General features: G+C 35.4%; 1 protein-coding gene across 6 annotated transcripts in view; it reads left to right on the top strand.

The window, feature by feature from the left end:
• Nucleotides 1-25,559, top strand: part of DMXL1 (Dmx like 1) — a 174,868-nt gene that overhangs the window by 122,847 nt on the left and 26,462 nt on the right. For 3 of the 6 annotated variants that reach the window (XM_023197327.2, XM_023197342.3, XM_023197332.3), the window contains 7 exons: nt 808-893; nt 2,195-2,396; nt 7,753-7,870; nt 10,943-11,005; nt 19,782-19,868; nt 23,306-23,427; nt 23,774-23,915. In XM_023197327.2, the coding sequence (XP_023053095.2) occupies nt 808-893; nt 2,195-2,396; nt 7,753-7,870; nt 10,943-11,005; nt 19,782-19,868; nt 23,306-23,427; nt 23,774-23,915 (820 nt within the window). Of the gene's footprint in view, nt 1-807; nt 894-2,194; nt 2,397-7,752; nt 7,881-10,942; nt 11,006-19,781; nt 19,869-23,305; nt 23,428-23,773; nt 23,916-25,559 lie in introns of all 6 variants that reach the window. The other 3 variants (XR_002727748.3, XM_023197351.3, XM_023197361.2) reach the window with 3 other exon arrangements.

The following is a 25,559-nucleotide window of genomic DNA, read 5'->3' as shown; positions in this document are numbered from 1 at the left end:
CAAGGGCTGGCGGTGGGGGGAGAATGGGGAATGAATTTTCAGTTTCAGTTTTGCAAGAAGAAAAGAATTCTGGAGTTGGATAGTGATGGTGATTGCACAGCAGTGTGAATGTACTTAATGCCCCTGAACTATAAACTTAAAAATGGCCAGAATGGTAAATGTTATGTTTTTGTATTTTACCACTGTTAAAAAATAACTAAAAATTCAATCTTTTAAGAAATAAATATGTTCCACTTGAAATAAAAGAGAAGCTGACTTTTTTTTTAAATCAAACTATATAAAAATGTGAAATCACAAGTTTTACTTAAGCTTCTATTTACTCTATCCAGTTTCTTCTGCACATCCTCTACAGCAAATCACTTTTATTAGCTTCTGGTTTATCCTTCTGTTTGCAAATAAGCAAAAGCATCTGTCCAAACTTATTCCCCCTGATTTCTTACAGATGGTAGCGTACTACATATAGCGTTCTGCTACCTGCTTTTTATTTGTTACTACATACAAAAACTTAACTCCATATTAACATTTAGAGATCCTTCTTCATTCCTCCTTATGGTTACCCTAATATTCCTTAGGTCAAAAATAGTTATTCGACGAGTGCTCTCGTCATGGATAATTTTGGTTATTTCTGCACTTCTGCTATTGTAGATAATGCTGACACGACTATCTAGATGTGTATATTATTTTGTTTTCGTAGAGGGGTATATTCAGGTTGATTCCTAATAGTGGAATTTGTTGAATCAAAGGGTAGTATACTCTTCTAAATTCCTATAGAAATTTTTAACAGATCCATTGTTGCTTTATTTTTAGTTGGTCCTTGATGCGGTTGGCAATGGTGCAATTGGTGCTCAACAATTTGAAGACTTTTTATCCCTTTGCAGGTCATGATCTTGCAGGTAATAAATAGCTCCACTTGAACTTGTGGTACCATTGCTTTTGACTTACTACCTGTTTTTTTTTTTTGTTTGTTTGTTTGTTTGTTTTTCTGGAGTGGGGGAAAAGTTTAGTGACATCCTGTTATAGAAGTTAGATTTCTTTTAACTAAACCAACCATCTGTAAATGTATCTGTCATACTGTTAGGTGCTTGAGGAGGGCAACATCCAAGAAATCAAGGGCACTGAACGTGATAGGATTGACTATATTGAGATTCTATTTATACTCTAGCCAAGTGTTAAGGGATTTTCAATGGAGAGAAAACTAAGCAAATGCAAAAGCTAGCAATTATTAACTTCAAAGGAGGAAAAGATTGTACAGGAAAGAAAGGGGCATGATAACATACTAAGTGATTCTGCTATGAACTCTAGTTCTGTATATATGATACAGTAAACACAAAAATACCAATTTAACCAAATATTTTTATGAGACTCTATCATAATGATGACAGAGGAGTTTATTCTCATTATGCCATAGTAGTAAGTCAGTAGATCATTTCTGAAATTGAAAAATTAAGTATTAAGCATGTTATTTAGATATAGAGAGATAAGTAGAAGGAATAACTAAAAGTTGAAAGTGAGATCAGGACTCCAGAGTACGGATGGGCAGAATTGCAGAGTGCTGAGTTCCATGGCAAGTATTATTTAATTTTAACTTTATGTTTTGTTTTCATTTTCTATAGCTCTTAAATAAGAGTTATATGCCATACGGAAATTAGTCCGATACAAATTAAAGCAGGGGTGTCCAATCTTTTGGCTTCTCTGGGCCACATAGGAAGAATAATTGCCTTGGGCCACACATGAAATACTTTCATACTAACAACAGATGATGAGCTTAAAAGAAAAATCACAAATTTCATAATGTTTTAAGAAAGTTTACGAATTTGTGTTGGGCTTCATTAAAAGCTGTCTGGGCCGCATGCAGCCTGTGGGCCATGGGTTGGACAAGTTTGATTTAAAGCAATTAATTTTCCCCACATACATATTTTCAAAATCTTCAGATACATTTTTCTTGTAATATTAAAGTCAGAAGCAGTAATGTTGAAATACTTACACAGATTTACGGCGTACCTTTTGTAATCCTCTGGGTTTCTTTGCTCATCTCACCTTGCACATCTTCCCTGCCAAAGTGTATGTTAATATTTAATCTCAGTCTTTTTTTTTTTCCTGCATCCGTTCTCCCCGCTCTCATTTCAGTCTTCCTTAAAATTGAATATGGCATTTTACTGCATAAGATTAATATGAGTCATTGTTCCCATTTTAGAGCTTCCAGTTAGTTCACCTCTTTGTCATGCGGTTCTAAAAACTCTTCAGTGTTGGGAACAAGTTCTTCTCCGACGACTTGAAATCCATGGTGGGCCACCTCAAAATTATATCGCAAGTCATACCTCTGAAGAGAGTTTGTCGGCAGGTCCTGCAATTCTTCGCCACAAAGCTTTACTGGAACCTACAAACACTCCTTTCAAGTAGGTTTTCTTATGCATATTGTTTGGGTTTTTTTGTTTGTTTGTTTTTTGAGATGATATCTCACTCTGTCATCCAGGCTGGAGTGCAATGGCACAATCTTAGCTCACTGCAGCCTCTGCCTCCTGGGTTCAAGCGATTATCCTGCTTCAGTCTCCCAAATAGCTGGGATTACAGGAGCCCGCCACCATGCCTGGTTAATTTTTGTATTTTTAGTGGAAATGGGGTTTCACCATGTTGGCCAGGCTGGTCTCAAACTCCCGACCTCAGGTGATGCACCCGCCTCGGCCTCCCAAAGTGCTGGGATTATAGGTGTGAGCCACCACACCCACCCTGAATACTGTTTTTAAGATAGGAGTTTTACTTTTTGGGCTGCACATTCTTGTCATAACTACTCAACCCTGCCAATGTAGAGTAAAAGCCACCATAGACAACATGTACAGAAATATATTCAGTTGTTGTCCAATAAACGTTATTTCTTAAAATGGTAGGTAGGCTAGATTTGGACTGTGAGCCATAGTTTATTGATGCCTGCTCTAGAGCAGTGCTGTTCAAAATAGCTGGTTACAGAAGTGTTAAGAGGAAAGTTTATAGCACTAAGCAACAGTCAACAAATTCAGCACAATTCCTGTCAAATTACTAACATCGTTCTTAGCAGCATTAGGTAAAAACTATTCTAAATTTCACATAGAACCAATAGAGAGCTGGACTAGCCAAAGCAATCCAAAGCAAAAAGAACAAGGCATCACATTACCTGACTTCAAACTATACTACAAAGCAACAGTAACCAAAACAGCATGGTACTGGTACAAAAACAGACAAATAGACCAGCGGAACAAAATAGAGAACTCAGAAATAAACTCATGAGGATTTGTTCTACAGATTATTTCATCACTCAGGTGGTACTAAGCCTGGTACCCAGTAGTTATTTTTCCTTTTTTGGAGACAAAGTCTTGCTCTGTTAACCAGGCTGGCGTGCATTGGCATGATAACAGTTCACTGCAGCCTTCACCTCCTGGGCACAAATGATCCTCCTGTGTCTGCCTCCTGAGTAGCTGGGATCACAGGCATGCAACACCATGCCCAACTAATTTTTTGTATTTTTTGTAGAGACGGGGTTTCACCTTGTTACTCAGACTGGTCTCAAACTCCTGTGCTCAAGCAGCCCACCTGCCACAGCCCCCCAGAGTGCTGGGATTTCAGCTGTGAGCCACCATGCCTGGCCCCCAATAGTTATTTTTTCTGATCCTCTTTCTCCTCCCCCCTCCCCCCTCAAGTAGACCCCACTGTCTGTTGTTCCCTTCTTTGTGTTCACGAGTTCTCAACATTTAGCTCCCACTTTTAAGTGAGAACATACAGTATTTGGTTTTCTGTTCTTGTGCTAGTTTACTAAGGATAGTAACCTCCAGCTCCATCCATGTTCTTGCAAAAGATACTATCTCATTCTTTTTTATGGCTGCATAGTATTTCTTGTATCTGTACCACATTTCCTTAACCAGTCTGTCACTGTTGAGCATTTAGGTTCGTTCTATGTCTTTGCTATTGTGAATAATGCTGCAGCAAACACTTGTGTGCATGTGTCTTTTATGGTAGAATGATTTATATTACCCTAGGTGTATACCCAGTAATGGGATTGCTGGGTCAAATGATAGTTGCATTTTTAGCTCTTTGAGGGATCGCCATACTGCTTTCCACAGTGGTTGAAGTAATTTACACTGTCACTGACAGTACGTAAGTGTTCCCTTTTCTCTGCAACCTTCCCAGCATCTGTTATTTTTTATAAATAATCTGTTATTTTTTAATGATAGCCATTCTGACTGGTGTGAGATGGTATCTCATTGTGCTTTTGATTTGCTTTCTCAAATGATCAGTGATATTGAGCTTTTTTCTTATGCTCATGGCATGTACGTCTTCTTTTGCAAAGTGTCTGTTCATGTCCTTTGCCCATTTTTTAATGGTGTTGTTTGCTTTTCTTTTGTACATCAGTTGAAGTTCATTATAGATGCTGGATGTTAGACCTTTGTCAGGTACATAGTTTGAAAATATTTTCTCCCATTCTTTAGGTTGTCTGTTTACTCTGTTGATAGTTTCTTTTGTTGTGCAGAAGCTCTTAAGTTTAATTAGATCTTATTTGTCAATTTTTACTTTTGTTGCAATTCCTTTTGGGGTCCTTGTCATAAAATCTTTGCCTGTTCCTGTGTCCAGGGTGGTATTGCCTAGGTTGTCTGCCAAAACTTTTATAACTTTTGGTTTAACATGTAAGTCTTTAATCCATCTTGAGTTGATTTTTGTGTATGTTGCAAGGAAGGCGTTCAGTTTCAATCTTCTGCATTTGGCTAGCCGGTTATCCCAGCATCATTTATAGAATAGGCAGTCTTTTCTTAATTGCTTGTTTTTGTCAGCTTTGTTGAAGATCAGATGGCCAGAGGTGTGTCACCTTATTTCCCAGTTCTCTATTCTGTTCCAGTGGTCAATGTGCCTGTTTTTGTAGCAATATTTTTCCGTTTGGTTACTGTATTTTTGTAGTATACTTCAAAATCAGGTAATGTGATTCCAGTTTTGTTCCTTTTGCTTAGGATTGCATTGCTATTCAGGCTCTTTTTTTTTTTTTTTTTTTTTTTTGTTCCATACTAATTTTAAAATAGATTTCTCTAGTTCTGTGAATAATGTTGTTGGTGGTTTGTTAGGAATGGCATTGCATCTGTAAATTGCTTTGGACAGTATATCCACTTTAATGATATTGATTCTTCTTCTCCATGAACATGGGATGTTTCTTCCATTTGTTTGTGTCTTATGTGATTTATTTGAGCAGTGTTTTGTAATTCTCACTGTAGAGATCTTTCACCTCCTGGTTAGCTGTATTTCTAGGTATTTTATTCTTTTTGTGGCAGTTGTGAATGGGGCTGCCTTCTTGATTTGGCTGTCATCTTAGCTGTTGTGTATAGGAATGCTGGTGATTTCTTGTACACTGATTTTTGTATTCTGAAACTTTGCTAAGTTGTTTATCAGATCTAGGAGTTTTTGGGCTGAGACATGGTGTTTTCTAGATACAGAATCATGTCATCTACAAACAGGCATAGTTTTACTTCCTCTCTTCCTATATGGATGCCTTTTATTTCTTTCTCTTTCCTGATTGCTCTGGTCAGGACTTTGAATACTAGGTTGAATGGGAGTGGTGAGAGAGAGAGCATCCTTGTCTTGTGTTTATTTTCAAGGAGAATGCTTCCTGCTTTTGCCCATTCAGTATGATGTTGACTGTGGGTTTGTCATAGATGGCTCTTACTATTTTGAAGTATGTTCTTTCAATACCTAGTTTACTGGGAGTTTTTACATGGATTGATGTTGAATTTTATCAGAAGCTTTTTCTGATATAATTATGTGGTTTTTGTCTTTAGTTCTGTTTATGTGATTTATCACATTTATTGATTTGCATATGTTGAACCAAACTTGCATCCTGGGAATTAAGCCTACTTGATCATGGTGAATTAGCTTTTTGTTGTGCTGCTGGGTTTGGTTTGCGAGTATTTTGTTGAGGATATTTGTGTTGACATTCATCAAGGATATTGGTTTGACGTTTTCTTTTTTTGTTGTGTCTCTGCAGGTTTTGGTAGCAGGATAATGTTGACTTCATAGAATTAGGTGTGGAGGAGTTCCACCTCCTCGATTTTTGGAGTAGTTTTAGTAGGCATGGTACCAGCTTTTCTTTGTACATTTGGTAGAATTTGGCTGTTAATCCATCTGGTTCTGTGCTTTTTTTGGTTGATATGCTATTCATTACTGATTGAATTTCAGAGCTCATTATTAGTTTAGTCAGGGAATCATTTCTTCCAGGTTCAGTCTTGGGAGGGTATATGTGTCCAGGAATTTATCCATCTCTTGTAGGTTTTGTAGTCTATGTGCATAGAGGTGCCCATAGTAGTTTCTGATGGTTATTTTTATTTCTGTGGGGTCAGTGGTAACATCCCCTTGGTCATTTCTAATTGTGTTTATTTGGATCTCTCTTTTCTTCTTTATTAGTCTAGCTAGCAGTCTCTCTGTCTTACTAATTTTTTCAAAAGACCAATTCCTGGATTCGTTGATCTTTTGAATGGTTTTGTGTGTCTCAATTTCTTTCAGTTCAGCTCTGATTTTTGTTATTTTTTTATTTTCTACTAGCTTTGGGGTTTCTTTGTTCTTGCTTCTCTGATATTTTCCATTATGATGTTAGGTTGTTAATTTGAGTTAGGTTCTAACTTTTTGATGTGGACATTTAGTGCTATGAATTTTCTCTTAATACTGCCTTAGCTATGTCCCAGAGATTTTGGTAAAGCATACCTACTTTTGTTAGATCCTATGGCCTTAGGCTAGGGATCAACAAACTAGGGCCATCCCCACAGGTGAAATCCAGACCTCTCCATGCTTCTATAAATAAAGTTTTTTTGAATTATAGCCATAAATGCTCTCAATTTTGCATACTGCCAGTGGTTGCTTTCCCACTGGAAGTTGCCAGTCCCTAATTCAGTTCTGAAATGTTCCAAAATTCAAACTTTTTTGAGTACCAACATGATGCTGTAAGTAGAAAATGCCACATGTAAGTATTTAACACAAACTTTGTTTCATGCATACAATTATTAAAAATATAATTTCTCACCTTCACTGCCTGTAATCCCAGCACTTTGGAAGGCTGAAGTGGGTGGATCACCTGAGGTCAGGAGTTCAAGACCAGCCTGCCAACATAGTGAAACCCTATCTCTATTAAAAATACAAAAATTAGCTGGGCGTGGTGGCAGGTGCCTGTAATCCCAGCTACTCAGGAGGCTGAAGCAGGAGAATCACTTGAACCTGGGAGGTGGAGGTTGCAGTGAGCCAAGATCACCTTGTTGCACTGCAGTCTGGGCCAAAGACTAGGATTCCATCTAAAAAAAAATATATATATATACACACACACACACACACACACACACACACACACACACACGTGTGTATGTATGTATATATATAATTTCTTACCTTCAGATTATGCTTGTAAGATGTATATGAAACATAAATCAATTTTTAATTTAGACATATATATTCAAATATTTCTAAATCTGAAAATAGATGAAATTCAAAATACTTCTGGTCCCAAGCATTTTAGATGAGGGATACTTTACCTGTACAATATCAGACTTGAGTAGTTGTGGCACAGACCGTATGGTCCACAAAGCCTAAATTATGTACTATCTTTTAAGGAAAAGGTTGGCGATATGATCTGCCTCCAATCATATAGTCTGATTGCAGTTAACTTATAGTAAACATTTATATGGCACCAAGGAATTGTTATCAAGTTAATCAGAAATTTCTGAAGTTTGTAATTAAATTTGCTGTCTCTCTCTGTAGATCCAAACACCATCTGGCACTGTCTGTGAAGAGGCTTTGGCAGTATTTGGTGAAGCAGGACGAAATTCAGGAAACCTTTATCAAAAATATATTCACAAAGAAACGGTGTCTACATGAGGTCTGTATAAGTTAAAACCTGTTTACTATTTTATTGTTGAAATCTTTTATATTATTATATAACCATTAAAATGAGTTGTATTTTACAGATTTTTTGAAACACATTTTATATCATAAACATAGGCAATTAATGCTTAGAAAAGTGTAATTTAGAAGGGGGCAGTATTTTCATAAATCAATTTAATTTAATTCAAATTAAAATGGGACTTTTTTTCTTGAAAAAAATGTTTAAGATTCCGCATCTTGTTTCTTGTATTTTGAATTGTCATGATCATCAATTTAAGAGAGAAGATAGAAGTTTTCTATGATTTTCATGTGACAATTAAAAGAAGTCTATCTTAGAAGTTTAATTGTAACTGGGTTTGTATACTGAAAAATTTTTATTTTATGTATTTATTTTTTTGAGACGGGGTCTCTGTCACTCAGGGTGGAGTACAGTGGCACCATTTCAGCTCACTGCAACCTCTGCCTCCCAGGCTCAAACAATCCTCCCATCTCAGCCTCCCAAGTAGCTGGGACTACAGATGCATGCCACCATGCCCAGCTGATTTTTTGTATTTTTGGTAGAGACAGGGTTTCACCATATTGCCCGGGGTGGTCTTGAATTCCTGAACTCAGACAATCTACCTGCCTTGGCCTCCCAAAGTGCTGAGATTACAGGCTTGAGCCACTGCACCCAGCCAACTTTTTAAATATGTACATTTTCTTTTCTGTGGATTATGCTTAAATTAATGAAATTTTACAAACCCAGATTAACCTATGCTGTAACTGGTTGCTTATACCTTGATATTATCATAATGGGTTTTTGTTTTGTTTTGTTTTGTTTTTGGTCATTTAGTTTAGTGCTAGTAATAAGTACCAGTTTCATGATATGGGGAACTTGCTTCTTTCATTTGGAAAGTTTTGTTACTAAAAAGTTCAGGTGAACTAAACAGTAGACATAGTGATGTAGTCAATTATTTTTGTCTCCTGGACTGATAACAAAGAGTTCAGAACTGACATTTGGTATGTGAACCACATTTTGCGTAGCACTGAACTAGTCTGAAAGCAAGCTTTGTATAGTTTTTGAAGTTGGAGGAAACACTGAAGATATTTCAGTTGAAGAAATAAATTGAATGGCTTCACAATAGACAAGCAGAAAGCAAGATGACATCTAACCTTTCTGCCTTCAAGGAAAATTACATATGTATCTCATTGTCTCTCAATTTAAGCACCAATTTTAAGTGGAAACTCTATATGCTATTATTTACTATTTGCCTCATTTTGTAAATGTATTCAAATCAACCAAGTCGGGAAATAGTGTGTAGTATTCTTGCTGACTTAGAAGAATTTTGACCTGAGTACCTTTGTATAATATTGAAATGTAGACAAACATGAATGTATTTCATTTGTTTATTTGATCTTTTTTTAAAAAAAAGTTGACATATTTGACTAATCTTACAAAAATTTTATTTTTCTACTGCTGATATGTTTGGGTATTTGGGAAATGAAGTAGTTCTGCAAACAATACAAAGAAACTATTGAACCGTTAGATTGTCTAGTTGATCCAGGAATAGAATCATTAAGGAAATAGTAATATAATCAAGCCAGAATACATAAACGTAGCAGATAATAAATGTAACTACACATTTTAAAATTTCTGTTTATCTTTGGAGCTTCATATCTCAAGAAATTTTAAAAATTATTTTTATTGTAATTATTTTAATCAGAAGCATGAACATGAATGTTGGACTGACAGTTTGTGACTATCAGTAAGCTAAATGTTTTCTTTGAATTTTGTTTTTTTAATTCAAAATGACTATAATAGCCCTTACTTTGCAGTGTTTTAATAAGTTTATTTAAACCTTGACACAATTAATGGTAGTTATTAAAAGTTTGTTGTTATTGCTTTGTTTTATTCTTGATAGTGATACTCTTAAAAATAGTGTCTTTTTGATAAAGAATATGAAAAGAAAAATGTTACATAGTAAAGCATAGATTTGAATGGAATTAAATAGAATCTTTATAGAGTTTGTGTAAAATTAATCTTTACTGGAAATATTACTAGCCTAGTTTTAGTATTAACAGAATCACCTTCCATCTCTTATTTTTCTAAAATGATGATTATACTTAAATATTTTAGTTGAAGTCACGTGATTTTCCAAGTGGTTAAGAGATACATATATGACAGGCCCTGTATTTTGGATAGCAGGTGATGGGAGAGTATTCTGAGAACTGCTCTTTCTTTCTTTATGTGTTTGAAAAAATAGTTTTATTTACAGTTTCTTCATCTGACCCTAAAATCCTGGTTTTCCACAGATCTTTTCTTTTCCTATATAGTAAAGTTTACTGGTACATGTGTTTTAAAATAGAATGTCTTCTCTCTTTGTATTTAAATAGAAAGTACAGACAACTGCAGTTAGATTAAGTCATTCTTAATAAAAACTTGGGACTTGACAGCTCCCATCATTGTTCCCAATTCCTTTTTCTGTTTTTTTGTTTTGTTTTGTTGAACTTTCTGAGAAGAACTAAAAGTCTTGGAACAGCTCTTTCTTTAACAAGTACTACTGTTCCCTTTTAAGAAGTATATGTGCTTCCAAGCTATTTATTGACTGTTTCTGGCTTCATCAGTGGAAGAGAATTAGATAAATGTAGAAATTGAAATTTTCTAATCAAGAGATTTTCCTGAAGGTTCAGATGTGGAGATAAGACATAGCAGCGAGTAAGAGAATAATTCGACTTTGTTGATAGTGCTCTGACACCAGTAGCTCTGATTATTTTAATATAAAGTACTTTGGTTTCAATCATGCTTTAATGTCAACATTTCGAAATTGAGTAAAAACTTCTGAGGGATAGAATAAAAATTATAGTGGTAGTTAATGAGTTCTGAGGGATTAAGTTTTGCTCATCCCCTAACCATGCACCCTCACACATGCTTCTTATAGGTGTATGAAATTTTAAGAATAATAACTCTATATAGTGTTCTTTTCTAGTAAATTTGGTTTAAAATATAACATTTAAACAATCCCCAGTATTTTGCGTGTTACTATCTCATCTTTACTCTTTGTCATGTGGTTATTCTTTCTTGATGAAGTCATTAGAGGACAACAGTGAAACCATCAAAAATTCTATGATGGAGGAGCCAAACATCAATAAGGTACAAAATATCATTCAACTGAAATTAGAAATTGCATTCTTTCACAAAAGAACAAAGCATTTGCATTTTAGTTTTAAACTGGTCTTGGTTTCCAATGGATTTAAAGTATTGTTCCCTCAGATTATTCTCCTTTTATTTTAACAACTTAAATACTGCAGTTGTAAAAGTGATTTCTGTTTTGTTAGATAAGAGAATGCAATTTTAAAGGGAGTTGAATGTATCTTGTTTTGGCTACAAATTTTCTGAGTAAATATAACTAAAGTTCTTAATACATGTGATTACAATAGCAATTGTTTAGTAGTATTTTAATTCTACAAGTATCACTTTTGAAGTTAAAATTCTCTCCTATGATATTAATTCCTAAAAATATAGTAAATACTGTTACATAGCATTTATTTTACTGGTAGCAACAGCATGTAGCAAAGTGCCTTAAGGGTACATAGTAAGGGTACATACTCATGGTACTTGAGAATCAAAGCACAAAAGATGAGAATCTGTATAATTATGAAATAACTCCTAGGTGTTCTGTGATTGCATATTCAACTATGACTTTATTTTATTTTATTTTTGAGACAGAGTTTCACTCTTTCGCCCAGGCTGGAGCGAAGTGGCGCAGTCTCAGCTCACTGCAACCTCTGCCCCCTAGGTTCAAGCTATTCTCCTGCCTCAGCCTCCTGAGTAGCTGGGATTATAGGCAGCCATGACCACACCTGGCTAATTTTTTTTTTTTTTTTTTTTTTTGTATTTTTAGTAGTGACAGGGTTTTGCCATGTGGACCAGGCTGATGTCAAACTCCTGACCTCAGGTGATCCACCCACCTTGGCCTACCAAAGTGCTGGGATTATAGGCGTGAGCCACCATGCCTGGCCAATTCAACTGTGACTTTATGAGGTTGATATTTAACTCATGTTTTTCATATTCTGTATTTAAAACAATCTCAGCAGTGATTTTTAAGTGAAAAATTTCTCAAAAAAATTTTTAAAGTTACTAATTTCTACCTCTTATTCTTTCCAACGGGAGTCTTTTGGTAAAATAGGAGAAATGATTCTGTGCAATTAATTAAAAAGACTGATTTGATATCAGGTGTATATTATAACTAAAACTTTTGCAAAATAAGTATATGTGATTCATACTTTGAAAATTTCTAGTGGCCTTTGGGGGTTTTGAGGGAATATAATTCAAACTTTTAATCAATTAACAATTTTCCTTGCCTGGGTATTGATGATTACTTGCTACTGTCACTGTCTACACATTATCAGGTATTCTTTTTTTTTTTTGAAGACACAGTTTTGCTCTTGTTGCCCAGGCTGGAAATCTCAGCCTACTGCAACCTCCACCTCCCAGGTTCAAACAATTCTCCTACCTCAGCCTCCTGAGTAGCTGGGATAATAGGCATGTGCCACCACACCCAGCTAATTTTTGTATTTTTAATAGAGACAGCGTTTCTCCATGTTGGTCAGGCTGGTCTTGAATTCCCAGCCTCAGGTGATCCACCTGCCTTGGCCTCCCCCAAAGTGCTGGGATTACAGGCATGAGACACCACACCCACTCACATATCAGGAATTCTTATACAAACATTTTTGTTTTGATACTGTTTATAAAATGTTAATAATCAATGTTGTATTTCTATAGTCATCTTCATGCTGTGTCAAAATGCAGTCTTTTTGAGGGGTGGGTTAACATCATTTTGGCCAGCATTTTCCAAGCCCACTGCCATATAATTTTTTAAAAAACTTTATAAGATATGCCTGACCTAAAATAACTACATATATTTAAAGTGTAAAACTTGTTCAATTTTGGCATGTGTATACACTAGCGAAACCATCACCACAACCAGGATAATGATTATATCCATCAGTCCCCAGAATTTAATCCCTCCCTTCTTTTTCTCTTTCACCTGTGCCCTCTTCCCCAAGCAACTACCGAATTTTTTCCTGGCGTTAAAGATTAATTTGTTGTTTTCTGGAATTTTATGTAAATAGAATCATATAATACGTCATTTTTGGTTTATAGTCTGTGTCTGTTGACTTAGCATAATTATTTCAAGATTGATCTGTGTTGTGTATTTTAGTAGTTCATTCCTTTTTATTATCATGCTTATTACATTATATGGATATACCATAGTTTACCTGTTAATGAACACTTGAGCTGATTTTACTTTGGACCTATTCCAAATAAGGCTGCTTTGAATATTCGTGTACAAGTCACATTGTATGGAAAAATGCTTTCATTTCTCTTGTGTAAATGCCTAGGAGTAGAAAGACTGGATCATGTGGTGGGTATATGTTAAACGTTTTATGAAACTATTCAAATATTTTCCAAGGTGGTTGTACTATTTATGTACATTCTCAATGGGTGGTGTACAAAATCCCATTCTATTTTTTTTTTTTTTTTAAGGCAGGGTCTCACTGTGTCTCCCAGACTGGGTGCAGTGGTGTCATTATGGCTCACTGCAGCCTCGACCTCCCAGGCTCAAGCAGTCCTCTTGCCTCAGCCTTCTGAGCAGCTGGGACTACACGCATGCATCACCATGCCCAGCTCATTTTTATTTTTTGTAGAGGTGGGGTTTCTCCATATTGCGCAGGCTGGTCTCAAACTTCTGGGCTCAGGCAATTTTCCCACCTCAGCCTCCTGAAGTGCTGGGATTACAGGTGTGACCCACCATGCCCAGCCTTGCCTTACATTCTTACCAACAGTTGGTGTAGTCTATATTTTCATTTTACCCATTCTAGTAAGTATGTAGTAGTAGTTCACTGTGGTTTTAATTTGCACCGAGCATCTTATCACATGCTTATTTGCCATTTGTCTATCTGCATGAATTGCCTTCAAATGTTGTGTTTATTTTGTATTAGGTTGCTTGTTTTCTTAATTCAGTTTTAACAGTTATTTGTATGTTCTGGATAAAAATCATTTATCAGAAATGTGATTTGCAGATATTTTCTCTTATTCTATGGCTTGTCTTTTCATTCTCTTTACAAAGTGCTTTCATTTTATTTATTTATTTTTAAACAAAGTCTTGCTCTGTTGCCTAGGCTGGAGTGCAGTGGTGTGATCTTGGCTCACTGTAATCTCCACCTCCCAGGTACAAGCAATTCTCAGGTGTGCACTACCACACCTGGCTAATTTTTGTGTTTTTAGTAGGTGAGTAGACTGGGTTTCACCATGTTGCCCAGGCTGGTCTCGAACTCCTGGCCTCAAGTGATCTGCCCACCTTGGCCTCCTAAAGTGCTGGGAAGAGGGGCGTGAACCACCGCAGCCAGCCACAAGTTCTTTTGAAGGGCAGAAGTTCTAATTTTGATGATGTCTAATGTATTAGTTCTGGTTATTCATTTTCTTTTGGTGTTGTATTTAAGAAATCTTTGCCTAACCTAAGATCACAAAGAGTTTCCCCTATTCTAAGTGTTTTAGAGTTTTAGTATTACATTTAGGTCTATAATCCATTTCAAGTTAATTTGTTTACATGGTGTGAAGTATAGACCTCAGTTCTTTGTTACTGTTGTTGTTTTTGCATCTGTATTTACAGCATTATTTGTTGAAAAGATTATCTTTTCTTTCACTAAACTATCTCTTTCACCTTTTCAAAAATCAACTGACGCAGATGTGTAGGTCTAATTCTGGAGTGTATTTTGGGCCATTGATCCATCTTTATGGTAATAGCTCACTGTCTTTATCACTATAACCTTATAATAAATCTTGAAGTCATGTATTATAAGTCCTTCAAATATATTCTTCATCTAAGTTCTTTTCTTTTCTTTTTTTTTGTTTTTGTTTTTTGCCTTATCACTCTGACTTAGAACTTCCAGTCCAGTGTTGAATAGAAGTGATCACCAGCAGACATTACTACCTTGTTTCTGATCTTGGGGAAAACAGTCTCTTATTATGAAGTAAAATGTTTCCTTTAGGTTTGTTGTAGATGTCCTTTATAAGTTTGAGGACGTTTCTTTGCGTTCCTACTTTGTTAAGAGTTTTTAATAAGAAGAGGATGTTGGATTTTTATCAAATGATTTTTTTTTTTTGCCTACTATTGAGATGATCATGCTTTTTTCTTTTTTAATATGATAGGTTAATGAATTTTTTAAAATGTTAAACCAATCTAGCATTCCCAGCATAAGTTGTACTTGGTTATGATGTGTTATCCTTTTTATATATATAGTTACATTTGATAAAATTTTAAGAATTTTACATCTATGTTCATGAAGGATATTAGTTTGTAGTTTTCTTACAGTGTTGTGTTGGTCTCAGATTAATGCTAGACTCTTAGAATGAATTGACGGAGATTCTCTCCTCTTTAATTTTTGGGAAGAATTTTTATGGAATTAGTGTTATTTCTGAAGTGTTTGGTAGAATCCTGAAATTTTTTAAATGACAAAGTTGTGTCTGTCTTGGTTATTGTGAATAATGATGCTATGAACATTGATATACAGATATCTCAGTCTCTGCTCTCAGTTTTTTGGGGTATATACAGAAGTGGAATTGCTAGATCATATAGCAATTCTGTGTTTATTTTTGATCTGCATAATCTCTTTAAATCTCTTTTAGCATTAATATTTGGATTCTTTTTTCCTCACATATCCAGCCCAATCAAAGCATGGCATCTTTACAAAGTGTGACTTGAAACTTTAGGAGATCTTTTAAGACCATATTCATTGTGATTTTTTTTAACTATAATGTTATGTTGTGAGGCCTTTAACGAATACAATTATGTTCATAGCACACACAAGTTCCGTCTCTGTTTTTGGCTGACTGTATCATGTTCCTACTTCCTTCCCTTCCCAGCTTAGATTTCATGATCCATCATGGAATCAATCAATCACTTGCAAACATCCTTATCTCTGTTCTTCCTACACTATACTTCCCTTGAAAATTCCCAAATCTGCTTAAACCCAACTCTTTGTCCTATTCTGTGCCTGCACTCGAGCAGCTGAACATGTTTGGAGGAAAAGCACAAACCCTAGAGCTTGCCTCACTTTAAATTTATTAGCACAAATCCCAAATTAACATAAAACTTACCCTGCAGTCATAATAAATTGCTCTATAGCAAATTTGTTTTTTCATTTTCATTTTCATACTTTTTCCATTTCCTCAAACTTCCAGTATTTGTTTCCCACTTCCCACATATCAATATATTTTGCTGTTAAAATAAGTGCAGTCAGCAGTGATTTAGCCTAACCTGCCTATCATCATCTAATTTCTGCTCTATATGCAGATATTTTCTTCTGCCTCCTTTAACAGTGAGTGAACTGTCACCCTTTTATTCAAGGGCAGATCTTTCACTTGTGCACAGATCTTACCTGCTTTCACCTACCCAAGGACTTGTCTTCAGTTCTTAATAACTGAAGCCCATCTCCCTCTCTTCTCATCAGTAAATGTTTACCTCTCTCAAATTATTCTCATTAGCATGAGCAAATATATTTTACTGTTTTGCCTTTAAAAAATACTCCATTTCTCCAGTCTCCGATATAGCAAAATTCACTTAGATCTGCCTATAAAGTCATTCAAGATTTAAACAATAATGTTGAAACACCGCAAACAAACCACCCAGCTTAAGAAATAAAACATTATCAATTCCGTTGAATGTCTCTATGATCCTTTCCCAGTGAACTCCCCTTCCTATTCACCAGATATCACATTCTCTCTAACTTAGTTATTATCTCCAGCCCACTCCACTGAGATTGTCATAGACATGGTCACCATTGACTTCCAGTATACTAAATTTAGTAGTCAATTATCTGTCTTCATATGATTCAACTTCTTAATAATCATTTGGTAGTGTTGACCCATATCATTTTTGTAAAATTGTTTCCTCACTTAGTTTCCATAATATCAAACTCTTCAATTTCTTATGTTGGCTAATTGGTAACTACTGAATTGTCTTTTTCCTGTCCTTGAAATATTGGTTGCCCCAGAATTCAGTTCTCTAACTTTTTAGCTTTCCTATCTTTACTCTCTCTTTGGGTTATCTCACAATTTAAATATTAATATAATCTATATGCTGACAACTCTCAAATCTCTCTAGTCCCAACTAATTTCCCGAATCTAGACATTGCCTGCTACAAACCTACTCCCCACTGTTTCCTTCACTTATGTCCATCTCAGTAAATGATACCTTTACTCACCCAGCTGTCAGGCCTGATAACTAGGATTCATCCTTTTTCTTTCCTCCTTTTACTCACACTATGATTACAGCCCATTAACAAAATGTATCCCAATTTCAAATACTTATCACTGTCACCATTCCTACTGCCCCAATCCAATCCACTGTGATCTCTCACTTCAGCTACTGTAGTTGCCTTTTAATTGGTTTTCTGGCAGTCATTCTCAAACCCTTTATGTTTTATCTCACAATAGCCAGACTTTTCAAAATCCACCAATGGTTTCTCTGACTTAGAACAGGATATGAACTCTTTATTATGTCTTTTAAGACCCCGCAGGACCTGAACTTCTACCTTTATCTCTAGTCTTACCTTCTGCCACTTATGGTCATTCACAAATTTAATCTAAGACTTCTGAGATACCACCATTTCTTTGACCCACCCTCATGACATTCTGATTGTGTATCTGACATGGCGTTCAGGGTTTTTGTATTAAAAAAAAAAAAAAGTCACCTCAGTTGACTGTTATTCAGGTTATCTTGACACCACCTTATTGAGAAACAATGTTCTTAGTAAATAATGAGGACAGGAATGTATTCCTACATAGAGAAAGGTTTTCTGAAGTTCATACCTGCAGGAGCTTTCCTCCCATACGTGTAAAGTTTGAAAAAATTCCCCAGGTGAAACTGGTATGATCCCCCATCCTACCTTTACCAGCAAGTGGCACATCCCTCTATTCCATGGAGCCATCATCTTTCTCTGTCGCCAATTTCTTCAAAACCTAAGAATGAACATTTAGTATACTTGAGATACCAGGCAGATTGGTAGGTAAGTTGGAATTTTGTCATAAAATTATGGAATTTGTTATGTATATCATTAACAGATGATCAGCCTTTTGTAGTCAGAGCTGAGACTTCCCTTAGAAGACACGTTGATCCTCGAGTCAATCAGAATGTTCAGCAAATACTGAAATTCATAAGTAAATTATACTTTAGATTAGAATATATTTGACTCTTTATATATGGTGACTGATTTTTGTTTGTGTAGGGGTATTTTGGTTTGGTTATCTTGTAAGTCTCTTTCAACTTTCCAATTGAGCAGTTATCTTAATTGCCTTTATTTTATTTATTTATTTTTTTGAGACAGGGTTTTGCTCTGTTGCCTGGGCTGGAGTACAATGGCTCGATCTCAGCTTACTGCAGTCTCTGCCTCCTGGGTTCAAGCATTTCTCTTACCTCAGCCACCCAAGTAGCTGGGATTACAGATGCGCACCATCATGCCCAGCTAATTTTAGTATTTTTAGTAGAGGCAGGTTTTCTCCATGTTGGCCAGGCTGCTCTTGCACTCCTGACCTCAAGTGATCCACCCACCTCAGCCTCTGAAAGTGCTGAGATTACAGGCGTGAGCCACCACGCCTGACCTTAGTTGCTGTTTTAAAACACTGCATATTCTGATCAGTTCTGTGGTCAATGGCCAAGCATTGGTGATATTTCTATCAAAATTTTGCAGGAAGTAAATTTATCGTATGCTGATTTCAAATAATGTATGTGTTTCACAATAAGTCTGTAAACCTAATTCATTTTAAAAGATTGAAAGTTAGGATGACCAGGCGTGGTAGCTCACGCCTTTGGGAGGCCAAGGCCAATCCCAGCACTTTGGGAGGCCAAGGCCGTCGAATCACCTGAGGTCTGGAGTTTGAGACCAGCCTGGCCAAAATGGTGAAACCTTGTCTCTACTAAAAATACAAAAATTAGCCAGGCATGGTAGCAGGTGCCTGTAAGTCTCAGGCAGGAGTCTCAGGCAGGAGAATCGCTTGAACCTGGGAGGCAGAGGTTGCAGTGAGCTGAGACTGTGGGCCACTGCCCTCCAGCCTGGGTGACAAGAGCAAGATTCCATCTCAAAAAACAAAAAAAAGATAATATGAAATAATATCCTGTATTAGGCAACAATTCAACTCTTTAATTGCCTCCTCTTTTCAACTTATTTTAGTAAGTGTTGAATTTACATAGTATTCTTTTCTAAGTCCAAAGATGTATACACTTTGTCTGAAGTAAGCAGAAGTTCAAATATATGTCCTTCTAAAGTACATAGAATTGTGGTTTATTTAGCTACTAAATGATTACTCACTTGGGCAAGTTACTTTGCCGTTCAGGAATTCAGGTTTCTCTATAAATTGAAGGTTAACTACAACCAGCTGGCCAAATCTCACCTGCCTCTATATAGCCCATGAGCTGAGAATTTTTAAAGGTTTGAAAGAAATTGCAACAGTGACCCTTTGTGATCTGCAAAACCTAAAATATTGACTGTCTGACCTTTTAAAATTCTTAAAATAGTATTAAAGAATTATCATGCTAAGAAACTTGGTAAATACATTTTGCTTTAATAATTAGAATGTGTTGATCCTTTAAAGTTAATTCACTGTGTCTTGGGCGGATAACCACTTAATGAAGTTGTGTGTTGTATCAGCTGTTTTTTTATGTGTAAAAAAGCAAGTTTGAAGAAATTTAAATTTCCCTTGTCAAACTTTGTTTTAGGGATAATTAGCATATACAATAGTAGCTTTAGAATTGAAATATCTAGTTTCTTAAAATAATTTATGCAAGTACTAATTGATAGATAGGCACATATTATTAGTTCTATTACTAAAATCACTGCATTTTTGGATTTTGTTTCCTTTTATTTAGATAGAAGCAGATTTGGGATATCCTGGAGGTAAAGCAAGAATTATTCATAAGGAATCTGATATCATTACAGCGTTCGCTGTTAATAAGGTAAGTACATAGACATTCTTCTTTTGTTTATTAAGTATTTATAGTTGGATAATATATTCTGTTTTATCAGTTTATCCAGTATTTCTCTCCCAAAGCTGCTTCCAGTTCCTTAAATTGCAACCTGGATACTTCTTTTATTTTATAAAATATTATTTGATAATGTGATTTTGTTATTATATGATTTTGGATATGTAGCTGATAAAATACATAATGTTTTATTACTATGCAGAGAGAAGTACCAAATATATAGACAGTCGCTTTTAGAATTTATACAATGTAGTACAGTAGTTAACCCACAGAAGAAGTTTTTTATATTCCTTATGAATATGTCAAATGTGGTTCTGGGTGTTTGGTAAGATTTAAGCTTATATGTGACTCAAATTCTCCCTCTTTGATTTATACCTCCAATAGCTGCCGAACATGTGTATTTTCTTAGTATTTCTTAAATTTCTACTTAACATCCTCCTTAGATGTCTGTATGCTCCTCACAGAAGAGGTGGCCTTAGGTAATGCAGTCCAAGATTGAAATCTGTCTTAATCATTTCCCCCTTCTATCTCCCCTAATTGCCTTGCCTTGTAGTTCCTAATGACTTCTAATTATTCTTTTGTTTTCCTTCCATTAACTTAAAGGATATGTGTATCTTCTTTTTATGTATTCATAGAAGATACCTAAAGGAGATATTGTATACATATATATATAATAAATTTTCATATGTTCCTAAATTTAAAATAATTTTTAAATATTATATAGATACATACCCTGTAATATATACAGGGAAATGTGATATACAGGAAAATTACCCATTTAGTAATCCTTTCACCAGTTGGTTTTCTATCTTTTTGTGCTATGTCTGTCTGCTCTGAATTCTTCTGGACAGTATCTTTGTTGTTCTGCGTCCTTCACTTCATTTCCCTCTTAGACACCATTGAGCAATGACTGGTTAAGGGGCTGATTCCAGATTTGCCTGCTTCAGACAGTTCTGTTGTCAAAGAAACAGTTCCGTGCAAAACAGACAAATCTGGAGTCAGCCCCTTAGCCAGTTGTAATATCTGTATAACGTGATATTATATATACATGTCAAATACAAAATTATTGGCCAGGTGTGGTTGCCCACACCTGTCATCCCAACACTTTGGAAGGCCAAGGCAGTAGGATCACTTGAGGCCAGGAGTTGATAGCAGCCTGGGCAACATTGTGAAACCTTGTCTCTACAAAAAAAAAAAAAAAAAAAAAAATTATTATCTATACCTGCATTACCTGCTTTTTCTTGAAGAAAATATCATTTAAAATATTCTGTGCTATAAAAGAAACTAGTTGTTTTCTTCTTGAGTGTTTATATATAAGTACTAGTAATGAACAGTTATTCACATGTATAAAGTCTATGAATATGCCTGTTTAATTTTTATTTCCCCAGATTTGCTATTTTTATATTTTTATTTATTTTTATTTTATTTTAGTATATTTTGAGACAGAGTCTCGCTCTGTCACCTGGGCTCGAGTGCAGTGGCACAACCTTGACTCACTGCAACCTCCACCTCCCAGGTTCAAGCGATTCTCCTGCCTCAGCCTCCCAAGTATCTGGGACTACAGGTGTGCACCACTACGCCCAGCTAATTTTTGTATTTTTAGTAGAGACAGGGTTTCACCATGTTGGTTGGCTAGGATGGTATCGATCTCTTGACTTCGTGACCCGCCCGCCTCGGCCTCCCAAAGTGCTGAGATTACAGGTGTGAGCTACCGTGCCTGGACGATTTGCTATTTTTAATATCCTTACTAAATTTGCAGCTGAGAAATAATACCTTTGCTTTAAATTGCATTTTTTAAAATGCCATTGAGATTTTTTTTGTGATTTGTTTAGTTGGGAACTACCTGTGTCGAAAACTATGAAGGGTCTCAGATTTTACCTTAAATTAAAACTAACAGTTACCTTTCTGTTTCTGTTAGTTGCCACAGAAGCAGTTCTCTTTGAGGCAGGCAGTGGATTGTTTAAACAGTGCATTTAATTGATCCATTAAACAGTTTAATGGATGCTATTAGAAGACATACGATTCTTTGATCAGAGACAAAGGACAGTTTATGTCTAACAGCAAACGCAATAACCAGAAAATCAGCACTTTACACTGGTTCCCTGAGCCACAATTTCCAGAGAATGATGGGAAGAGGGCCAGATGATACCTACCTTACCTACACACATAGTAGGTTATATTATAGGAGAGGATCACTGAGTTTAGGGAAACCAAATCTTTTATAGTAGATAGTAAGTATTCTTGCCCTTTGCTCTGGAGGGAGAGACAATAGTTATATAAACATCCTGGTAATTATACTGCAGAAAAAAGGACAGACATGACTCACTTATAAAACATGCAGAATTTGGGAGACCTGTGGAGAATTACCACCCAATAATCTAGCTATATCATTTTTTCATGTATTTCTAAGATCTCAGTTTTTTCTTAATAGTTTGTGTTAGAATCTTACATAGCAGTAATGGTAATCCTATTTTCTCTTTGATGTCATTATCTTCCTGTTTTCTGTTTTAAAGATATGCATTTATTTATTGATTGATTGATTGAGACAGGGTCTCATGCCTGGTGCCCAGTGCTGTGGTGCAATGTCAGCTCACTGCAGCCTCGACCTCCTGGGCTCAAGCAATCCTTCCACCTCATTCTCCCAAGTAGCTGGGACTACAGGTGCATGCCACCATGCCCAACTAATTTTTGTATTTTTTGTAGAGACAGTGTTTTGCCATGTTGCCCAGGCTAGTCTCGAACTCCTGAGCTCAAGCTGTCTGCCTGCTTCAGCCTCCTAAAGTGCTAGGATTATAGATGTGAGCCACTGCACCCAGCCAAGATGTACATTTTTGATTCATAGGCATTTAAAATTTCATGTCATTTAATCTTAGCAACTTTTCATTTGTAATCTTTTTCTGGCATACTTCTCCCACTATATTTCTCTCCCTACACCTTTTTTCTGTGACCCTTTCCCAGTTCTTCTTTTTTTTTTTTTTTCCTCAGATTGAAAAACTTTAGGAGAAAGTTGTTTTGTTTGAATAATTAAGAATTATGTTTTTAGTTTGGAGTTCCTTATTGCCCTCACCTTTCTGTACCCTATAGGGCTCCTGTCTTCCTCCATATTTCTGAATTTTGCAAACTTTAGAGAGCTCATAGCATTCTAGCAGTCTAGAAAGACAGTACTGGGAGAGGAAATAAAATGCTGCACGTATTGCCATTTATACTGGCTTTCTATTGGATATACTTTTCCTAGAACATAAACATATCTCCAAACTGAAGCTTATTATTTCACTAAAAGTAAGAATGCTGCATATCTTGTACTTTAGTTATCACTGCTAGAGGTTATTTCAAAACTACCATTTTCAAAAGCAGCTTATATACCTATTTTGCCTATTTCTTTTAAAATTACTGTTTGACTTATTTTTCAGGCAAATAGAAACTGCATAGCAATCGCTTCCAGTCATGATGTTCAAGAACTGGATGTTTCTGGAATTCTGGCCACACAGATCTACACTTGGGTAGATGATGATATAGAAGTGGAAACCAAAGGGTACCTTCATACTTTGTTTTTATTTAGTAATGTTGCAGTATGAGTGACTATATTTACTGAACTATCACTTTCAAAAGATTCTTTAAAGCAATTTATAGATTATAAGCAGAGTAGAAGCTGATATGCTAAATGAGGGGTGGCAAGAGCTTTAAATAAGGGAATTGAGAGAAGAGTAAGTGAAGGGAACAGAAATTGTTCAGGTATGAGGTTGTTGTGTGTGAGTTACGAATAAGAGCTGAAGAAAATTAATTTTAAAGGGAACTATAAATTCAAATTTTAGACCTTTCAAGTGTAAAAAAGAAAGAAATGATGAGTTATTTTTATTCTGGTTGACATTCCTTTATAGATCAGAAGACTTCTTGGTTATACATGCTCGTGATGATTTAACATCTGTTCAAGGTACAACTCCATATACACATAGCAATCCTGGCACTCCAATCAACATGCCATGGCTTGGTAGTACACAGACTGGCAGAGGAGCATCTGTGGTATGTAAAGTTAAAAATAAATTTAAGTTATATGTAACTTTTTTTTTTCCCTCTAGGTTAATGGATAAAGGATGATTTAAAACATTTTTCTTAATTCCTAAAGTTTTAGTAAGTCATACATGTTGGAAATTGTAAATTTTGATAATGAAGAATAGTGTGTTTTCATTTGAAAGGTTAATAACAAATTCTTTCAAAAATATACTTTGCTTGAAAATCAAAGAGCTATATTTTAATTAAGAATTATTTGAAACATAATGGTTCAGATTATGCTTCAGCAAGCTATTCCCTATAGATCAAATACTACCCATGACCTGTTTATATGTAGCTAATATGCTAAGAATGGTGTATACATTTTAGTGAAATGGTATATACATTGTTTTTTCAGTGGTTGAAAAAACAGACATAGTATTTTTTTGGCACATGAAAATTACATGAAACTTGATTTCAGTGTCTTTTTATAAATAAAGTTTTATAGGAACACAGCCATAGTCATTTGTTTCTATTTTGTCTGTGGATGCCTTCACACTACAGTGGCAGAATTGAGTATCTGCAACAGAAAGTAAATATTCATAAAGCCAAAACATTTGCTATCCAGTCCTTTATAAAAAAAGGTTTGCTAACCCCTTGTCTAGGTATTTTAAATGCCAGGACAAATATTCTTTTTTTTTTTTTTTAACAAAAACAATACAATTTTTTAAGTTAAGCAAAAAGCAATATAATGATGAACTGAAACATAATTTTTCTGTAGTGATGGAGGATCTGTTTTAGCCCTGATTGCCTAGAGATGTGATTCATGTTTGTACTTCCAAGAGTTTCCTTTATTATTACTTAGGGTATAGGAACTAATGAACAGATTAGAAGAAGCAAAGGTGGTAGTTTTTCAGAATTTCAGAAGTCCTGTAGAATGCTTTCCTTGGCCAAAAAATACATTTTTTTCATTAATTAGTATGGGTAATTGTTCAAGTAAAGGCTCAGTCATCTTTAATAATACCTTGTAATATTTTGTACCTAATGCAATTCCTTTATAGTTGATATTACCTTATAATTTGCAGTGTCTGTTGTAGTTGTTATTTACTCGTACTTAAACATTCTTCAGATGAAGCTTGAGATCCAGAAAGGTCTAGTGGTTCAACTTAGATCACTTTGTTAAATGTGTCTCGGTGGAGCTTGTTTTAAAGCCTTCTGTTCTCCTTAGTTCAATGATGTCAAGTAGCAGTGTTTTAAGGAATAAAATGAACTTGAAAAGCAATCTAGTAATTATTCAGATGAAATGACTTGCTCAGTAGTGGTTAAATTCTTTTTCCAGCTGACAGGTGTGTTACAATTCGTTTGTAAAACTTACTGATATTATAATCTTTTAAAAGAGAACTCAAGGGGAATATGCCGAAGAAGTGAATAGGACTAATAGGCACTTTTTGAACTCCAGCTTCATTGATTACAATATAGTTCTTCCTGTAACATCTTTCTTGCTGGTCTCTTCCTCCTTCTCTTCTTTACACAGCAGCAGCCAGTTACTGTTTTCTGAAACATCATTGAGATTGTCACTCACTTTCTAAAAAATTTCAGATTTCCCAATACAACTTTTAAATAACATTAATATGGCCCTACAGAATTTAACCTGCCATCTCACCTCCCTTTATTCTA

This window comes from Piliocolobus tephrosceles, chromosome 4, assembly GCF_002776525.5.
Source record: "Piliocolobus tephrosceles isolate RC106 chromosome 4, ASM277652v3, whole genome shotgun sequence".
In the NCBI taxonomy this organism is placed as follows: Eukaryota; Metazoa; Chordata; class Mammalia; order Primates; family Cercopithecidae; genus Piliocolobus; species Piliocolobus tephrosceles.
The sequence above is the reverse complement of the archived record's forward strand: the minus strand, read 5'-3'. Positions and strand labels throughout refer to the sequence as shown.